This window comes from Prunus dulcis, chromosome 6 (genome assembly GCF_902201215.1).
Source record: "Prunus dulcis chromosome 6, ALMONDv2, whole genome shotgun sequence".
In the NCBI taxonomy this organism is placed as follows: domain Eukaryota; kingdom Viridiplantae; phylum Streptophyta; class Magnoliopsida; order Rosales; family Rosaceae; genus Prunus; species Prunus dulcis.
Genome location: NC_047655.1, coordinates 29,554,882 through 29,569,538, shown reverse-complemented (window position 1 = coordinate 29,569,538; position 14,657 = coordinate 29,554,882). Strand labels below are relative to the sequence as shown.

Below are 14,657 nucleotides of genomic sequence, written 5' to 3'. Positions count from 1 at the left end.
TCTTACCCCCGCCCCACCAATTCCCCCGCCTATCAACCCATGTATCACTGCCACTCCAATCCCCCCAGCTCTGCTCATCTACTCATCTATCACCAGCCAGAGCCGCACCCACACAGCCACTATCTCTATCTCCACCATTTCTCTTATGATCGCCTCCTCCCACGACCATACCCACCCTACAGTCATAATACACCCCAGGGGACCAAGGACCAAAATATCACCATTTTAGAGAAAGACACAACCCCGTGTATAACTCTACACTTATAAGACATTGAAGGGTAAGCTTCCTTCATGGAATAATTGATCATGAAGTTGGCATCATGATGGAGGTTGTGGTCCAAGTCACACTTTGGTAAGAAGAGCATGGAATTTTAACTCGTATCTACAAAGTGAAAACCAGGGCAAGTAGGCTTCTTTATTTTTTTCAGTCAAGGGGCAAATGGTCGTCAGCACCAGGAAAACAAACATTTTATGTAGCGATAAATTCAAAATATGCCCATCTTATGATTCCGTTTCTACTCTTATCATTTGTGCAACATAGCAAAGATCAAAGCCCAGGCTTTATTGGAATATTAAAAGTTAGCATCTTCGATTGCAAATGATACTAATTTACAGATATATACATCATACAGATATGATCCACATTACAACCTTGTTGCCACGATCAACAAGATGATACACGTGTCCCTCCTTAAACCCCCCCCTGATAAACTACCAATTACACAACCTAAACGATAACTTAATTCCTAGCCTAGGGGAAAAGGAATCAATTTTTTTTATAACAAAAAAAGAATTTTTTTTTTTTTTTTTTAAATAAGAAAAATACCTAATGAAGGAAAAGAATATTCCCAATTCTCAGTAGAGCATCATACAGACTAAACTATAAAGTCCTCTGCAAGTATCTGCCTTCCCTAGGTAAGATATCAGAAGTCTGATTTCATGAGCTTTACTCGAGACCTTATGTTAACGTTGTCAAAGGGCTTTGCCTGTTCTACATGGATGTAATCCCTTGTCTTAAGAACCTGCAAAACAGTGAGTAGAACCACGAGAAAACCAGATTATTCAGCATTTACAGAGTTTGAACAAGAACATATAATTATACCAAACCAAAGATTAAAATTAATGAAATCAAAAACCAGCAAACCCGTCCACTAAACTACTTACATTGGAAATTATAAACCAAAAGTATATCCAGAAAAGAAAAAACAAACAAACTTGAAGCAACTTACATTGGTATTGCACCATGCAGAATACACAAAGCCAGCTAATATAAAGAAAAATTGCAAAAACACCTATTGACCTACATCAACTTGTCCTCAGATCCATCCCATCATCAATCTTAGATCTCTCATTGTCACGCATTGACCTCCTTAACCATCTTGTGGTAATTCATTAATGCTTCCTCCTCACTAGTGTCTAGAAGCTGAGGTCTATCTGCATCCACTAATTATCAGTGCTTATGGATGAGTATGCTGATACTAGTCCTCCTTTTGTCATGGAATAAATCTTCTCTTCATACTCCTAGGATAGAAATCTAAAAGCAACCAATCTTCGGGTTAATGGTACTAAGTGCTATTCTGGCTTCAGAACCACAATTTTTGTCTTAATGAACTGTTCAAATGTTAGTAAGTGCCATCGTTCCTATATAAAAGATAAAACAATAAAATAAAGTAGTAGTATCATCAGCCTTTCTAATTTCTTTACAGAAAAGTAAAGGCTTGCCCAATTCCTAATACTAATTCTTCAATTTGTACTGTCTTTTATAGATTCTAAACTACAGTATTATCCAATACTCCCTTGCATCTGCTTCTCATGATCATAAAACTTTGACCTTGTGTTGCAACTATGACAATCCCAGTTTCAATATAAAAGACAAACAATTTCCATGTTAACAAAAAAAAACATCCACATAAGCTCTATTTAAACCTTGTCAATAAAACATGTCATCTATTCCAATAGTTCAGGAATTTATCAAGAGGAACTATAATTTCAATCCTTGAATGACTAACACCCAATTTTTCACAATGTAGTACAAAACTATCATATTACCATCCCATATAGCAGTTAAAAACTATTCTATTGTCATAATAATTGCTGCTCTAATCTAATCTTCAAAAGTATTGTTTTAGCTCTGCTAATTTCATGTACATGCTTATGGAGTTCCCAAGAATGTACTACATAAATGATATATTACAAGACACACTTACATCCTCATTGATCCTCTGACAAAAGTATAGGAGATTACCAAGATAAAAGAAAACCTGAACATAACGATGATTATAAGACTTACCAATGTTTCAAAAAACATCCTTGATGCTTCCTTACGAGTTTTACCATTTAACAGACTATCCATGCCAAGAACCCTTTTCCCATTAACAGCTTCCTTATCAAACAAAGTTTGGAGATACTTGGCAACGGCTCTACAAGAAAAACACTAGTTTTTAATAAAAGAAAAGTGATATCACAATGTATGATAACAATAGACAAAATCAATATCCCAAAAGAACAATCATAAATTTTGAATTTAAATACACTAGTCATTCTCAGAAAAAGAATTGTATGATCTAGGAACTACGACTCCAGAGTGCTAGAGAGACAGACAGATAGGAAATATGCAAAGTTTCCTATTAGAAGTTATTAAATCGAGGTATGGAGCCCTGTCTTAACTCAAACAAAAATTCCAATTTATTTCATATTGTAGCAATGCTTCAAATCACAAACTTGTCAGTACCACCTTCAGTGGAAATACGTGCAAACCAGCAAAGAACTCCACTGACTTGCAAAAAAAAAAGAAAATAGCAGCATGCATTGCGCCTAGCAGTGACCATATGAAGCACACGCACCTGGTGCGGGAAGACCACCCACTGTTCTCAAGAAGACGAGTGTCTTCAGCACAAGGCATGTCATCGACATCTTCAGCTATATCATCATCATCTACATTCAAAAATTCTGAAAAGATGAATGAAAATGTGTTATTCAAAGGAACCTCAGCACATAAGTGTGAGTGCATATAAATGTGGAAACACTAGTACAAAAAAGCATGTAGTCAACAAATATGTAAGGCACAGAACATGGCTCTAGGTGGGTCGGTAGCATTTATTTCCAGTCCAGGCTTAGTCCAATAGAGTTGACAAAGAAGCTTTAAAGGGCCAAAAATGTACAAGGAGTACAATCATAATAATGCATAAATAGTTTTGTGTGCTATGTGTATAGTCCTTGCAGACAAAATCCTCATAAAAGTAGGTCCTGAGAAGGGAATGTAGAAATAAGACAGGCCGAAAGATATAAATGAGAACACAAGGCAGGAAGGAGAAACTTAACCTGTATCATTTCCCAAAACTACATCTTCAAAATGCTGCACAATATAGCCAAAAAGTGAAGTTAAAAGCACATATAAAACTTATTAAAGGGGCCTTTAGATCAAACTAAGAAAAAAACAGAACTCTGAATGCAATTTTTGAACATATAATAAAATCAAGCAATCCCCTGTGCAATCAGGAGTGAAATATGGGAATCAATAAAATGAAAAAGAGGGCTGAGAAATTATTTTTCGCCTGGCATGGCAAGGGAATGTAGCAAACACTTGTCAAAGTGGGCATGCAAAATAACTTTCAGAACTTCAGAGAAATAATGTTCGCAACTCACACCAAAATCTTCTGCAGGGTGTTCTGCGGTGACTTCTGCTTCAATGCCACTCTGTAGATCAGCCTCCGGAGAACCTAGACTTTCCTTACCATTTAAGGGAGCAATGTTGTCTCCATCACCAAACAAGCAACTAGACTTTGGGTCCTTGTCATCACAACCAAAGTTTGCATCCAGGACCTCAGTTTCATTCCCCATATGTTGCTCATTATTTCCAATTTCTTCCACTGGTTGATCATTTGAAAAACTAAGGTTTTTGCATTCTTCAGTTTCAAGAGATACAGTTGCAAGCGTAGCATTTATGTTGTCAGTGAGATCAGAAAATCCTATCTGAACATCTGCTCTGATTTCAACAGTATGCTCAAAAGCATCAATAGCATCAGCTCCTTTCTGAATACTTGCATCCACCATCGATGCATCCACCTCCATGGGTTGAGCGTCCAACTTCTTACCTGGTGACATGCATAATGCGTCCATCTGCAGCAACACATCTTCATCATCAGTTTTTTTATCCAAAAGCCTTGACTGGACGTTAACATCAGTTGACACATTGTTAACATCTCCTAAAACAGGATCAGCAACTTCAAAAATCTCTTTTTCAATTTCCATTTCAGCTATCTCCCCTGAGGGTTGATGTTTGCAAGTATTAAATTCTTCTAGGTCAGTAATCCCTTGCTCTTGAGCATCAGTATCCTGAGATATTCGATTATGATCTTCAGCCTCCTGGTTTTCGTTCTCAATAGGAACACCAGCAGATTGTGCTTCCAGATCATCTGTCACAATTACAGGTTCAGTGCTTCTAACGGGTTCAATTTCTTTACTTACATTTGGCCTGGCATAAGCCTCTACATCCTTCAGTAAGTCCGCCGAAGCACTGTCTTGATCATTTTCAGAAACCCTGGTTCTACTTAGATCAAATGTTTCTGTGTGCAGAAATATTAGTTCCACCGACATGCCTGTTAGACATCAAAACTAATTCAGGTGGATTGTAAAGATTTCCCAAGAACAGCAATCATTCATAGAGCTACCAGTCTCCCAAAATAAACCAATAAGTGAAACACAGTGATTGTATATGTGCATGTCTAATTTACATGTGTGCGTATTAGATTAATCTCTGGTATCACCAACTTACCAGTAAGTACGGGTACAGTGAAAATATCATCTTCCAAAAATTGTCTCTGAATCATTGAAATTTCTGGGCGAGTACAAGGAGCCTTCTTTCTCACACGACGTATGTCTTCAGTATTCGTTAACTGCTGGCGTATTGTACTTCAGAAGACCAGAAGGCAAGTAGTTAGTGTCTAAAGAGAGAAAGAGAATCTAACATGCAACAACATATACAACAAGATGCTTAATATGATTATCTTATCTCAGAGCCTGCTGAGCATTTAAAGGAAAACTACCACTCAGCCAAGAAGCACTCTACTAAGATAAACATACCGCTGCTATACTTCTAAGGAACAAAATGTCAAATTTCCCATGGGAACATGCTGGTTGACAAAGAGCCCAACCATAGGCTTCTATGTCAAGTCATGTTGACGACTTAAGACCATGAAACAAGTAGATCATTCAGAGATCAACATTGCATTGACGGACGTGGATAAAAGACTCAATTATACAAACTTAGTAGTAAAGGCATTTTATATCGTAGAGGTCTTAAAACAAGCAGCAAATATTCTTCAATATAAGGAACTTTTGTTCTGTTAAATAAAATAAAATTACAAAAGAATGGTCTATGAACCAAAGATGAGATTGGTCAAAATTAGTTGGGAGATATATGAATTCAAACAATGTAGATATATGGAAACTGTCACATACTCGCCATGCAAGACCATTGTATCATCCATTAGCACTTTCCTCTTTGAGGCAGTACTGCGAACAGCAGTCCGGGAGCGTTTTGAGCATATTATGTCAGGTGCAAGTGGAGTGGGTTTCATTTTTAAAACTGAAGATCGTCTTCCAACTGAAACAACAAGAATTACAGTTCAGTCGTAATCATATAAGCGTAAGAATATTCTTCCAAATGAATCAACTCATTTGACCGGTCATAACACAAATTGGCATGTAGAATATTCTGAAGGCATGAAGAAAGATCCATTTAGATACCTAAAATAGAAGACAATAAATCATCATCATCGGGGATGGATTCTGCAGTTCTCTTTCCTCGGGCCTCTCCAAATGATTCGACTGAATTTAAACTCTGCACTGTCATAGTACTTTCTGTGGAACTACGTTTTTTCCCTGAGATGAGTTTGATCCCAGTATCATCACCAGCATCCCCACCTATGATTTCTTTGTCAGGCGTAGATTCCATTAGAAAATCACTTGGTTTCGAAGTGAACCCCTCTGGTACAGAGAGCAATTTTTCAGGTGCAGGCAAGTCATAGGTGGCAGACCTATCCAAATTCTCAAGTTGATTGTCAAAAGATGTTGCATTGTCCAAAGAACTTGGCCCAACAACCTCGGAAGGTAAGTTGCCAGGAATTTCTGAAATATTTGCAGGAGATAGCATATTATGATGATTCGGGACGGAGTTGCATGCCCGGAGTACAGGCACTTCAGCAGATGACATCTCCTCATGAGTAAGAGGATTAAAAGAATCTTTAATGTTAAGTGTGCATGATTCTCCCATATTATTAGCAATTTCAACGTCATTCTGTATTTCAGGCTTTAAAGATGTCTGTTGGTCCTCCAAATAATCCTCTGACACTCTCGCACAGGAACTATTTGAACAAATCTTACGAGCAGGGTCCTCCAATTCATATGTGACCTGGGAGCAGCTAGGAGATGCAACAGGTTCATCCAACCTAACTACGGCAGGTTCTACACTTTGTGCATCCTTTTGATCTAGGAAGAGCATAGCAGGTTCAGTGTTTATTACAATACCATTATATATATCTTCCACCCTGTTTGGACAATCCAAAGCACCAACTGTCCCATTTGCACATTCTAATACTGGAGAAATGGGTTTAATTTGCTCATGCTCCTGTGGCTTTGCTTGCTTGATCTCCATATCGCCCAACTGGTAGCCGTTCTCCTCATTCAAAACCATTGTACTATCATCCCCACAACGCGGACCTGGCACACTACAAATATTTTCTGGGCTGCGAATTGCTGCTAAGTTTGATAAATTATGGTCTTCCAAATCCAACTGATCATTGCACGCCATAGGTTCCTGAACACCAGACAGGTTTGGCTCTTCAAATAGTCCAGGAGTTGATGGAGCCTGAGCATATGTGACATTTTCAGTACTTGCAGCTAGGACTTCATTCTGTTCAAAAGGGATAAAAATATTCATCACTGAGGCAAGATTGTATTATACAGGTTGGCACATAAATCACACCTCCCTCCACCCCTTAACAACAATGAAAAAATAGAATAGAACCATGCTTACACACGAGAAAGGACAATAAATTAGGACAAAACAGAAAAAAGGGAGTTTTGGGCTAGTATTAATAAACCTCATTTCCAATCCCGTTCATTTGCATGATTTCTGAAGTTCCAGGTATCCCCTCATAAATTTCATGCTTTTCCAGAGGTGTTGTGGATTGGACCAACGCCTGAGGATCACCACTGAGATAATAGAAAATGAATAGGATAGATTAGAAAATTCATAGTGTTCTAAGTGATTCCATGGATGAAGAAAAAAATAATAAATAAATAAATACCCAACCACAGACTAACAGGTAACAACCTCTTCAACATGAAGGAAAAAAAAATGTCAAAGCATTGCGGAAACGAAACAACCAAGTATAGCATAAAATAGAAAACAGGCAGACCACTCATAGTCTTGTTCTGCAACTTTGAGACAGGAAAAATAGGCATCCCACTTGCAAATTAAAATCACAAATCACCACCACCGCCACCAAAACTCCTATTTACAGTTTAACGCATCCAGATTCCAAACTGATCAAATACAAATTTTACCTTTAAATTCGATAATGATAAATGGAGCTAAACAGGAAAAATCTACAAATCCTAACATCATTTTAACATTCATTGCTACCTTCAAGTTTCAATTACCTTATCCAAACCCATGGTAATGACTTTTTCATAAATAGCTTATGTTGAAGGATATGGTGGTCAGACAGAATACGGGTGAAACACTGCTTTGTTTACTGGAAAAGAGGTGTTATAGATGCAAAGAGTCTAAACCATCCACCAAAGAAGTTGAGTCGCTCTAATTCTAACTTCTAAAATCCTCATTGTGAAACAATGTGTGAGAGAATCAAAATAGTAACCCATGTTTAACACCATAGAGCTATAGAGAGGTTACCCTGAAATTCCATCAGTCCCTTGAGCTGCAACCTTGCCTAAGAATAGGTCCTGTTTTCAATCATTCAAAAACAATTAGAACATCTACAAGCGACACACACACACACACACACACATATATATACAAGACAATAGTTTTTCTATTGTAGGCAACATAACAATTAAATTAAGAGGTATAAAAAGGAAGTACAATCAATGTGGACCAGCAATCCACAAAAACTTACCCACAACCTACAGAAAACAACCGACCAGGAACAAGGTAAATAATAAATATTAGACAAAAGTTAGGCCAATTCTTGCGTAAGCAACACATTAACACCAAAAGATAAAAAGATAAAAAGATAAAATAAAATCGAAAATTGATAAAACCAGGAATTGAAAATCATTCCAAGATTATTCATCAAAGACACTAGCACTTTGGGCACGTTCGATTTTATGAAACGATTATAACTTATATTTTGTCATAAATACCAATCACTAAGAACCCACAGGCCCACTTCTTACTTTGTCCCAACAGCCATGCGAGAAAATGAGAGTTTGCACACCCCTAGCAAATCCTACCAACTTTAAGCATTTTGAGAATGCTTTACTTTTAGTCGGTGAGTGACACAGTAGGACATATAGCCATTCTTTAATCTTCATCTACAACAACATTTCTCATAGGGAAAAACTCATTTGGGAGTTGAATATAAATACAAGCCATGAATCCTTTCTTCTGCAATCCCAAACCCTAGAACAATAAATTAGCCAAACCCTAGTAACAAATGAGTAATTGCAATGCCTAGCCATATCTACACATCATCAACAGGAATTTAAGGAACCATGCATAAAGAGAAAAAAAATTGACAAGTTCCATCTCTGCAAGGAAAAAAGCAACTGGTAACTCTCTGCTCTATTAAATTACAAAATAAAAATAACAATTACCTCATCAAAGTCTAGACCAATTTGAGAAGTATCGCCATCACCAAACCGCTCTGAAAACAAACCATGAAATATTGGAATTTAAGTTTACTTGGTACATAATCACCGTTAAGTTTTATCCTAACCATCAAATTTAATTCAATGTACCATCATGTCATCACTATGAATTAATGAGTACTAACCGTCCAATCCAAACTGAGATGTCGAGTATACCACACCCTCCATTGTATCCTGGAGAGTTATTTGCTCCCTTGTACTGACATGATGATCAACATAATTACTGCAAGATAACTGAATGTTAATATATAAACAAATACAATATCCAGCATCTCAACACCTAAAGCGTTCGTTCTATACAAATCGAACATACTAACCCCTGAAAAATTTCATTATCTGGTAGCTCAAAATCATCAAGATCAAAAGTCTCAGGCAATGTGATGGAATGATATGGAGCAGTAGATTCTTCTGGAGGTAAATCAACTGCAGTGGAGCGAAAAGCTTGCTTTATCTTAAGCAAAGCCTCACTGCAATCATCAAACAGGTAATTGACCTTTCTAGAATATATCCTCACCACACCAAGCAGAAGATGGCTGGACAACCTAAGAGCAATCGGAACTTCAGGAAAAAGAATAGAATCTGTATAGAAAGATAGACCATGGAAATTGATGAGCGGATAGATAAATTTGACAAAAAGAAACAATAATAAAAACAGAGCAAAAACTTATATTACTGAGATTGGAAAATAAAATAATACTACTATTAGCCCCAAGTGCTAACCCAAAAAAAGAATCAGGGGGTTAAGTATTCAGAAATCCAGAAACTCAACAAAAAGAACTCATATCACGGGTTTAAGGAATAATCCCCAGCCAAACAAATGACTCTGACTGGAACTAATTAAAAAGGAACTAAAGAGTTTTCTTTGAATGGATATTGACAACAAAAGAATAATTAACAGGAGCATGGTGCTGATGCCAAACTTTTCTTGTCTACATGGGTTTCTGCCCCCCTCGATTTTTTAATAAATTATCGACTTCCAAAAAAGAACATCCACTGGCCACTGGGGAGTGGGAAGCATTAAAAAGCTTATGAACATAGAAACTACAATCTTTAAAGAAAAAAGTTCCATGCTCTGTTAGGTAGCTCAATAAACTTGAGAAACTAATTAGAGAAATAAATATTATATATTTCACAATTGGATCTACAAGGTAATAAAATTAATTATCATACCTAATCTTCACCTAGGTGGAAATTTGCATCCTCCTAATTTCTTTTTTTTTTCTTGGAGAAAATGTATAATAGACTGAAGGGTGAAAAGAGTGTAATTATCTGGAAGAGGTAGGCCCACATTAGTTCAATCAGTTTTCAGAAATCTTCCAGCTTATTATCTATCTCTCCTAAGAACTCCAAGTAAGGTGGCAAAGAGGTTGGAGAAACTAAGGAGAAATTTTTGGTGGGAGGCTATGGAGAAGGAGAAAAACATCATTTGGTGAATGTGAGATTGTATCTCGCTCTTGCAAGAAATGAGGGCTAGGTTTTTGGAGGAAATAAGGGGGATTGTTGCTGGGAGGATGTGCTATGATGGCTGTCTTCTAGGTCGTTTGGATGGACAGGGGAGGAGCTGTACCACTTGTGGGAAAGAGTTCTGATTGTAGAACCAGTATTGGGGATTTAGAGAAACTGGGGAATTAAAGAGAAAAACGATATTCAAGTTTAGCAAGTAGAAAGATATAAAAAGATACAGATCTAGAAAACACAGGGGACAGAATCATAGGAAAAGGAAGGAAATATTCAGATAAGAACACTTTAATCATTCATCAAGTTTCTCTAAAATGACCAAATCGGTGGAGGAATGCTGGATCTGCCGCTTGGGAGTGCGTCAGGCAGCTGCAGCTTTCCAATCTAGAATAATGTCAGATAGAGCTATACTCCTAAATATAGGAAATACAGAAGCCCAAGGCGCTGCCCAGTACTTGACCTTCTCCCAAACCTCCTCTGCTTCCATCCCCCTAATATCTTCAAAGATATGCTGACTTTTTTATATAGCCCAAATAATACCCATCACCAGACAACCCCATATTACCACCACCAATACTATAAAATTCTCATTCAACAAGAAAAGACAATCCGAGTTGTTGTCATTGGAAAGTCATTTCAGAGGGCATGAGTTGATATTTCCTAATATTGAGTTGTGCAAATCATTTCCTCGTCTTCATAGATTATGGTATTCTCATAATGCATCCCTTGGAAATATATGGTAGTTTCTCTTTTCCTTCCTGGGTTGAAATCTAACGTTTCATATAAATTAGGATCCCTTTAACCAAAAATGTCTCCTTACGATCTTGTAGATCAAAGAGAAGGTTTTGGAAACTTGAGTTGAGTCATTGGGGTCTTTTATGTGCAAGTCTTATGTCAGCAAAGTTAATTCCCATGATTTGTAAAGGTTAAAGTACCTAAATACCTGTGACATTATGCAAAAAATAATGTGTAATTTTTTGTTCATATACCCCCGGTGTATTATATGCAAGGAAGAAAAAAAAAGCAAGATTATTGACAACATTTTTCTTCATTGCTCTTTTACTTTACTGCGTTGGCATAAGCTGTTTAGGGAAGTAGAGTTGTTGCAGGTGATTCCAGATTCATGGATTTCATTGTTATATGAGAAGCATTGTGCTTTTGGTGGGGGAAAGGAATAGAGCAATTCGTGGAATGTAGTTTGCTGGCTACTTCGAGGTGCTTTGGATAGAAATTGAATAGAATATGAGGATTTTAAAAATAATAATAATAATTGTGGGAGGAATCATTCTGGGCTTTATCATCCTCCAAATTTTCTGGGCTATTACTAAAGATACTATATTTTCTCTGGGTTAACGATTTTGTAATCTTTGTATAGGCAGCTGTGCAGAGGTTCTATCTGTACATTCGGTGGACTGCTTGTTCACTGTTGTGGTACTTGTATTTCTATTTCTTTTAGCTTACAGGAAAGATGAACAAATCTCTCTCCTTTTCAACTTGACTCAGCCTTCCCCAATTATTCTGGATTTTAGGCAATTTTTCCACTAATAAAACACAGTATCACAATTTAAGCTTAAAATGTACTGATTTTATTTTCCTATATTTTCTAGAGAAACGAATCATAAAAACATGGTATCAGAATTTACCTACAGAGACGCCAATATCGGTGTCGGCAACCTGATTCTTTCGAAGTTTGCGCTCCAAATGTGCCGCTATCCATATCGTTCCAAGCGGGCCTTTCTTCGCCAATATAAACTGAGAATAAAACATTTCCCTGTATTTTTCACACCTTAATTCCCCACAGAGACCTTAGATTTCATACAGCAATCTTCCAAAAAGTAAGTTAACTTGGGGTGAACCCGAAATTTTCGAGCCAATAACGAGCCCGCGGAGAGTTAAGCTTCCACCATACCAAAACATCAAATCAAGGAAAAACTCTTGAAAGTCAACAAATTTACATGACACACCATTGAAACCCTAAATTTCAGACAACAGTCTATCAAATTGTAGAACAAAACCCAAGAACTTCCAATCGTAGCCTGAACCTGAATTGTGACGATTTAGGGAAATCCCCAAATTAACGACAAACTCAAAACCCTAACAAAACATAACTTCTATTCCACCTTTTTCATACAGCCCAGCACTTTCAAAACAAAAAACAAAAAAGCCAAGAAACCATTGGCCTGAAATTTTCAGAATCACCGTGACCCTTTTCTCAAGAGTGGAAGAGAGATGTTGTAACTTTTTAGTGTTTGGAGTTGACGAAGCGAATTGATGGTGTTGGAACTTTGAAACCTAGGTTAAGTAGAACAACGCTGTATAGTTGCAGAGACAAAAGTATAAAGCTTGGAGTTGGATTTGCAAGGACTGAGTTTGGCCCACTGAGTCAGAGATCGTACCGAGTCGAAGCGTTTATGAAAGACAGAGTCTCGGTGTGGAATAGAAGAGAGAGTGGCTTCGGTAGCGCCCTCGGATTTTCGAACTTTTTTATGTTATGGTGTGGGTTGGTGCACCTTGGTGATAGATTTTACAAACGCTAATCAGAACACTTAAAAATATATACATTGCTATTCAGAACAATAGAAATTTACTCATGTGTTATTACACTCTCAGCTTTTTAATACTTTTTAATTAATTTTATTCTTTTTTATTATTTTCTTTCATATTCTATCTTTATCATACATTAATCTCTTTTTACTTTACTTTTATATTATTTCTTTTTCTTTATAAATAATTTTTCAACTTCCATTTCATTTTCTTTTTTTTTTTTCTTTAATCGAGTAATAAAGATGGCCAAAGTAACCACAAATAAACATTAAACAAAGAAAGAGTAACTAGATTAAACAAAATCCTCATATACTCAATACCAAAGCTCAAATTAAAAACACAACTTCAATAACAGATACAAAAGAGGATTTAATTTAACCAAACCGTATCATTTCACTTAACCATCACAACATGAGTTGCCAAACTTGTACCACCTCTAGAGCCATTTCCATGGCTTCCAAGATCTCATAGTGGCTCTGTCACTACCCATTACTCAACACATAAACAGACCCGAAAATAAAAACAAAACATGATCATAAACTCCCAGGAAATTTCTCATTCTTATATGACAATCCAAAGTTCCACTATTACATGGAAAAACGCATATTAAGCATAATATCTTAGTAAGAAACACCGCTAATAAAGTTATATTAAGTAAGAAATTAAACGTATAATGCATAATATTTTGAGAATTAGAAGAATTTCTAAACTCTGTCATTCCACTCAAATCACCAGTGCCCACCATGTCTAAAATTCTCTGTTGTTATTTTCTATTAACTTTCTTAATTTTAGTTATAATATAGGGTTAGAGTAGAATAGGAAAGAGAAAGAACAAAAAAATAACAAAATTGATTAAAAGGTATTAAAAAGCAAAATGAAGCATAAGTGGAGAAAGGGGGAGTGAGAAAATCAGCTTTTAACCAAAATACGTTTTATGAGAGCTATTTTCATAATAAATAAAAGGTAAAAAGTCATTTTTCGTCCTTGTAGTTACAATTTTTATCATTGAGGTACTTATAGTTTCAATTTGATCAATTGCGTCCATGTAGTTTGAATTCTAAAGTAATTCAAAGACAATCCTCAATTTCTATCAAATTACTCTAATTTCTGTTCACATGAAGAGGCATTTCGGTCCAATCCTATAGACCATACCCAACCACCCCACAACCACCTTTTCCCATTCCTCATCTCCTCCCAACCCAACCCACTCTCTTCCCTCCACAACCACATTTCCATCTCTCTCTCTCTCTCTCATCAAAATCCAACCCTAATTTTATGAATTGCTCAAAATCTCTCCTTTTTTTTGGGTCAAAGGAATGAACATATCATTACCATATAAAGTTACATAAAAGCCCAATACAGAAGTCAGAAAAATAAAAACAAGGGCTCAACCAAACAAAATAAAAACCCAATCCAAAATACAAAAAAAATTAGGCCCAAAACACTAGAAACAACAAGCAGCTAACGCCGCCGCCTAATCTGTCGCCGCTTCAACCAGAAGAAGAAGAATAAGGTTCAAGGGAACCAACAAAGGAGATCTGTAGAGCTTGGGATTGACGTCCTTGTCGGCACACTCGCACCACACAGCAGAGTGGCTCTGATACCAAATTGTCACATCCCGGAATCGGCTCTGCCGTAGCACGATATTGTCCGCTTCAGGCCCCCCTCTCTGCCCTCATGGTTTTGTTTCTATAAACTCACGAGCAATTTCCCAGTGGGTCACTTATCCTGGGATTGCTCTGGCCCCAACTCACTTAACT

The 14,657-nt window shown here is 36.9% G+C and overlaps 1 protein-coding gene across 2 annotated transcripts; it reads right to left on the bottom strand.

Annotated features, from left to right (window-relative positions):
• Positions 1-543: 543 nt before the first annotated feature.
• On the bottom strand, positions 544-12,878 carry LOC117631056 (sister chromatid cohesion 1 protein 4). 2 transcript variants are annotated; one of them, XM_034363985.1, is made up of 15 exons: positions 11,997-12,878; positions 9,213-9,474; positions 9,021-9,118; positions 8,842-8,891; positions 7,919-7,968; positions 7,104-7,215; positions 5,749-6,913; positions 5,461-5,605; positions 4,775-4,911; positions 4,468-4,598; positions 3,646-4,119; positions 3,322-3,355; positions 2,844-2,949; positions 2,291-2,420; positions 544-1,022 (listed from the first exon to the last, which is right to left on the bottom strand). In XM_034363985.1, exons 1-15 carry the CDS (start codon positions 12,118-12,120, stop codon positions 924-926), a joined length of 3,117 nt encoding a protein of 1,038 aa, XP_034219876.1. In that variant the 5' UTR covers positions 12,121-12,878; the 3' UTR covers positions 544-923. The 2 variants fall into 2 exon arrangements, with proteins under 2 accessions (XP_034219876.1, XP_034219875.1); XM_034363984.1 differs by having other exon boundaries at positions 3,646-4,598.
• Between the last annotated feature and the right edge of the window lie 1,779 nt (positions 12,879-14,657).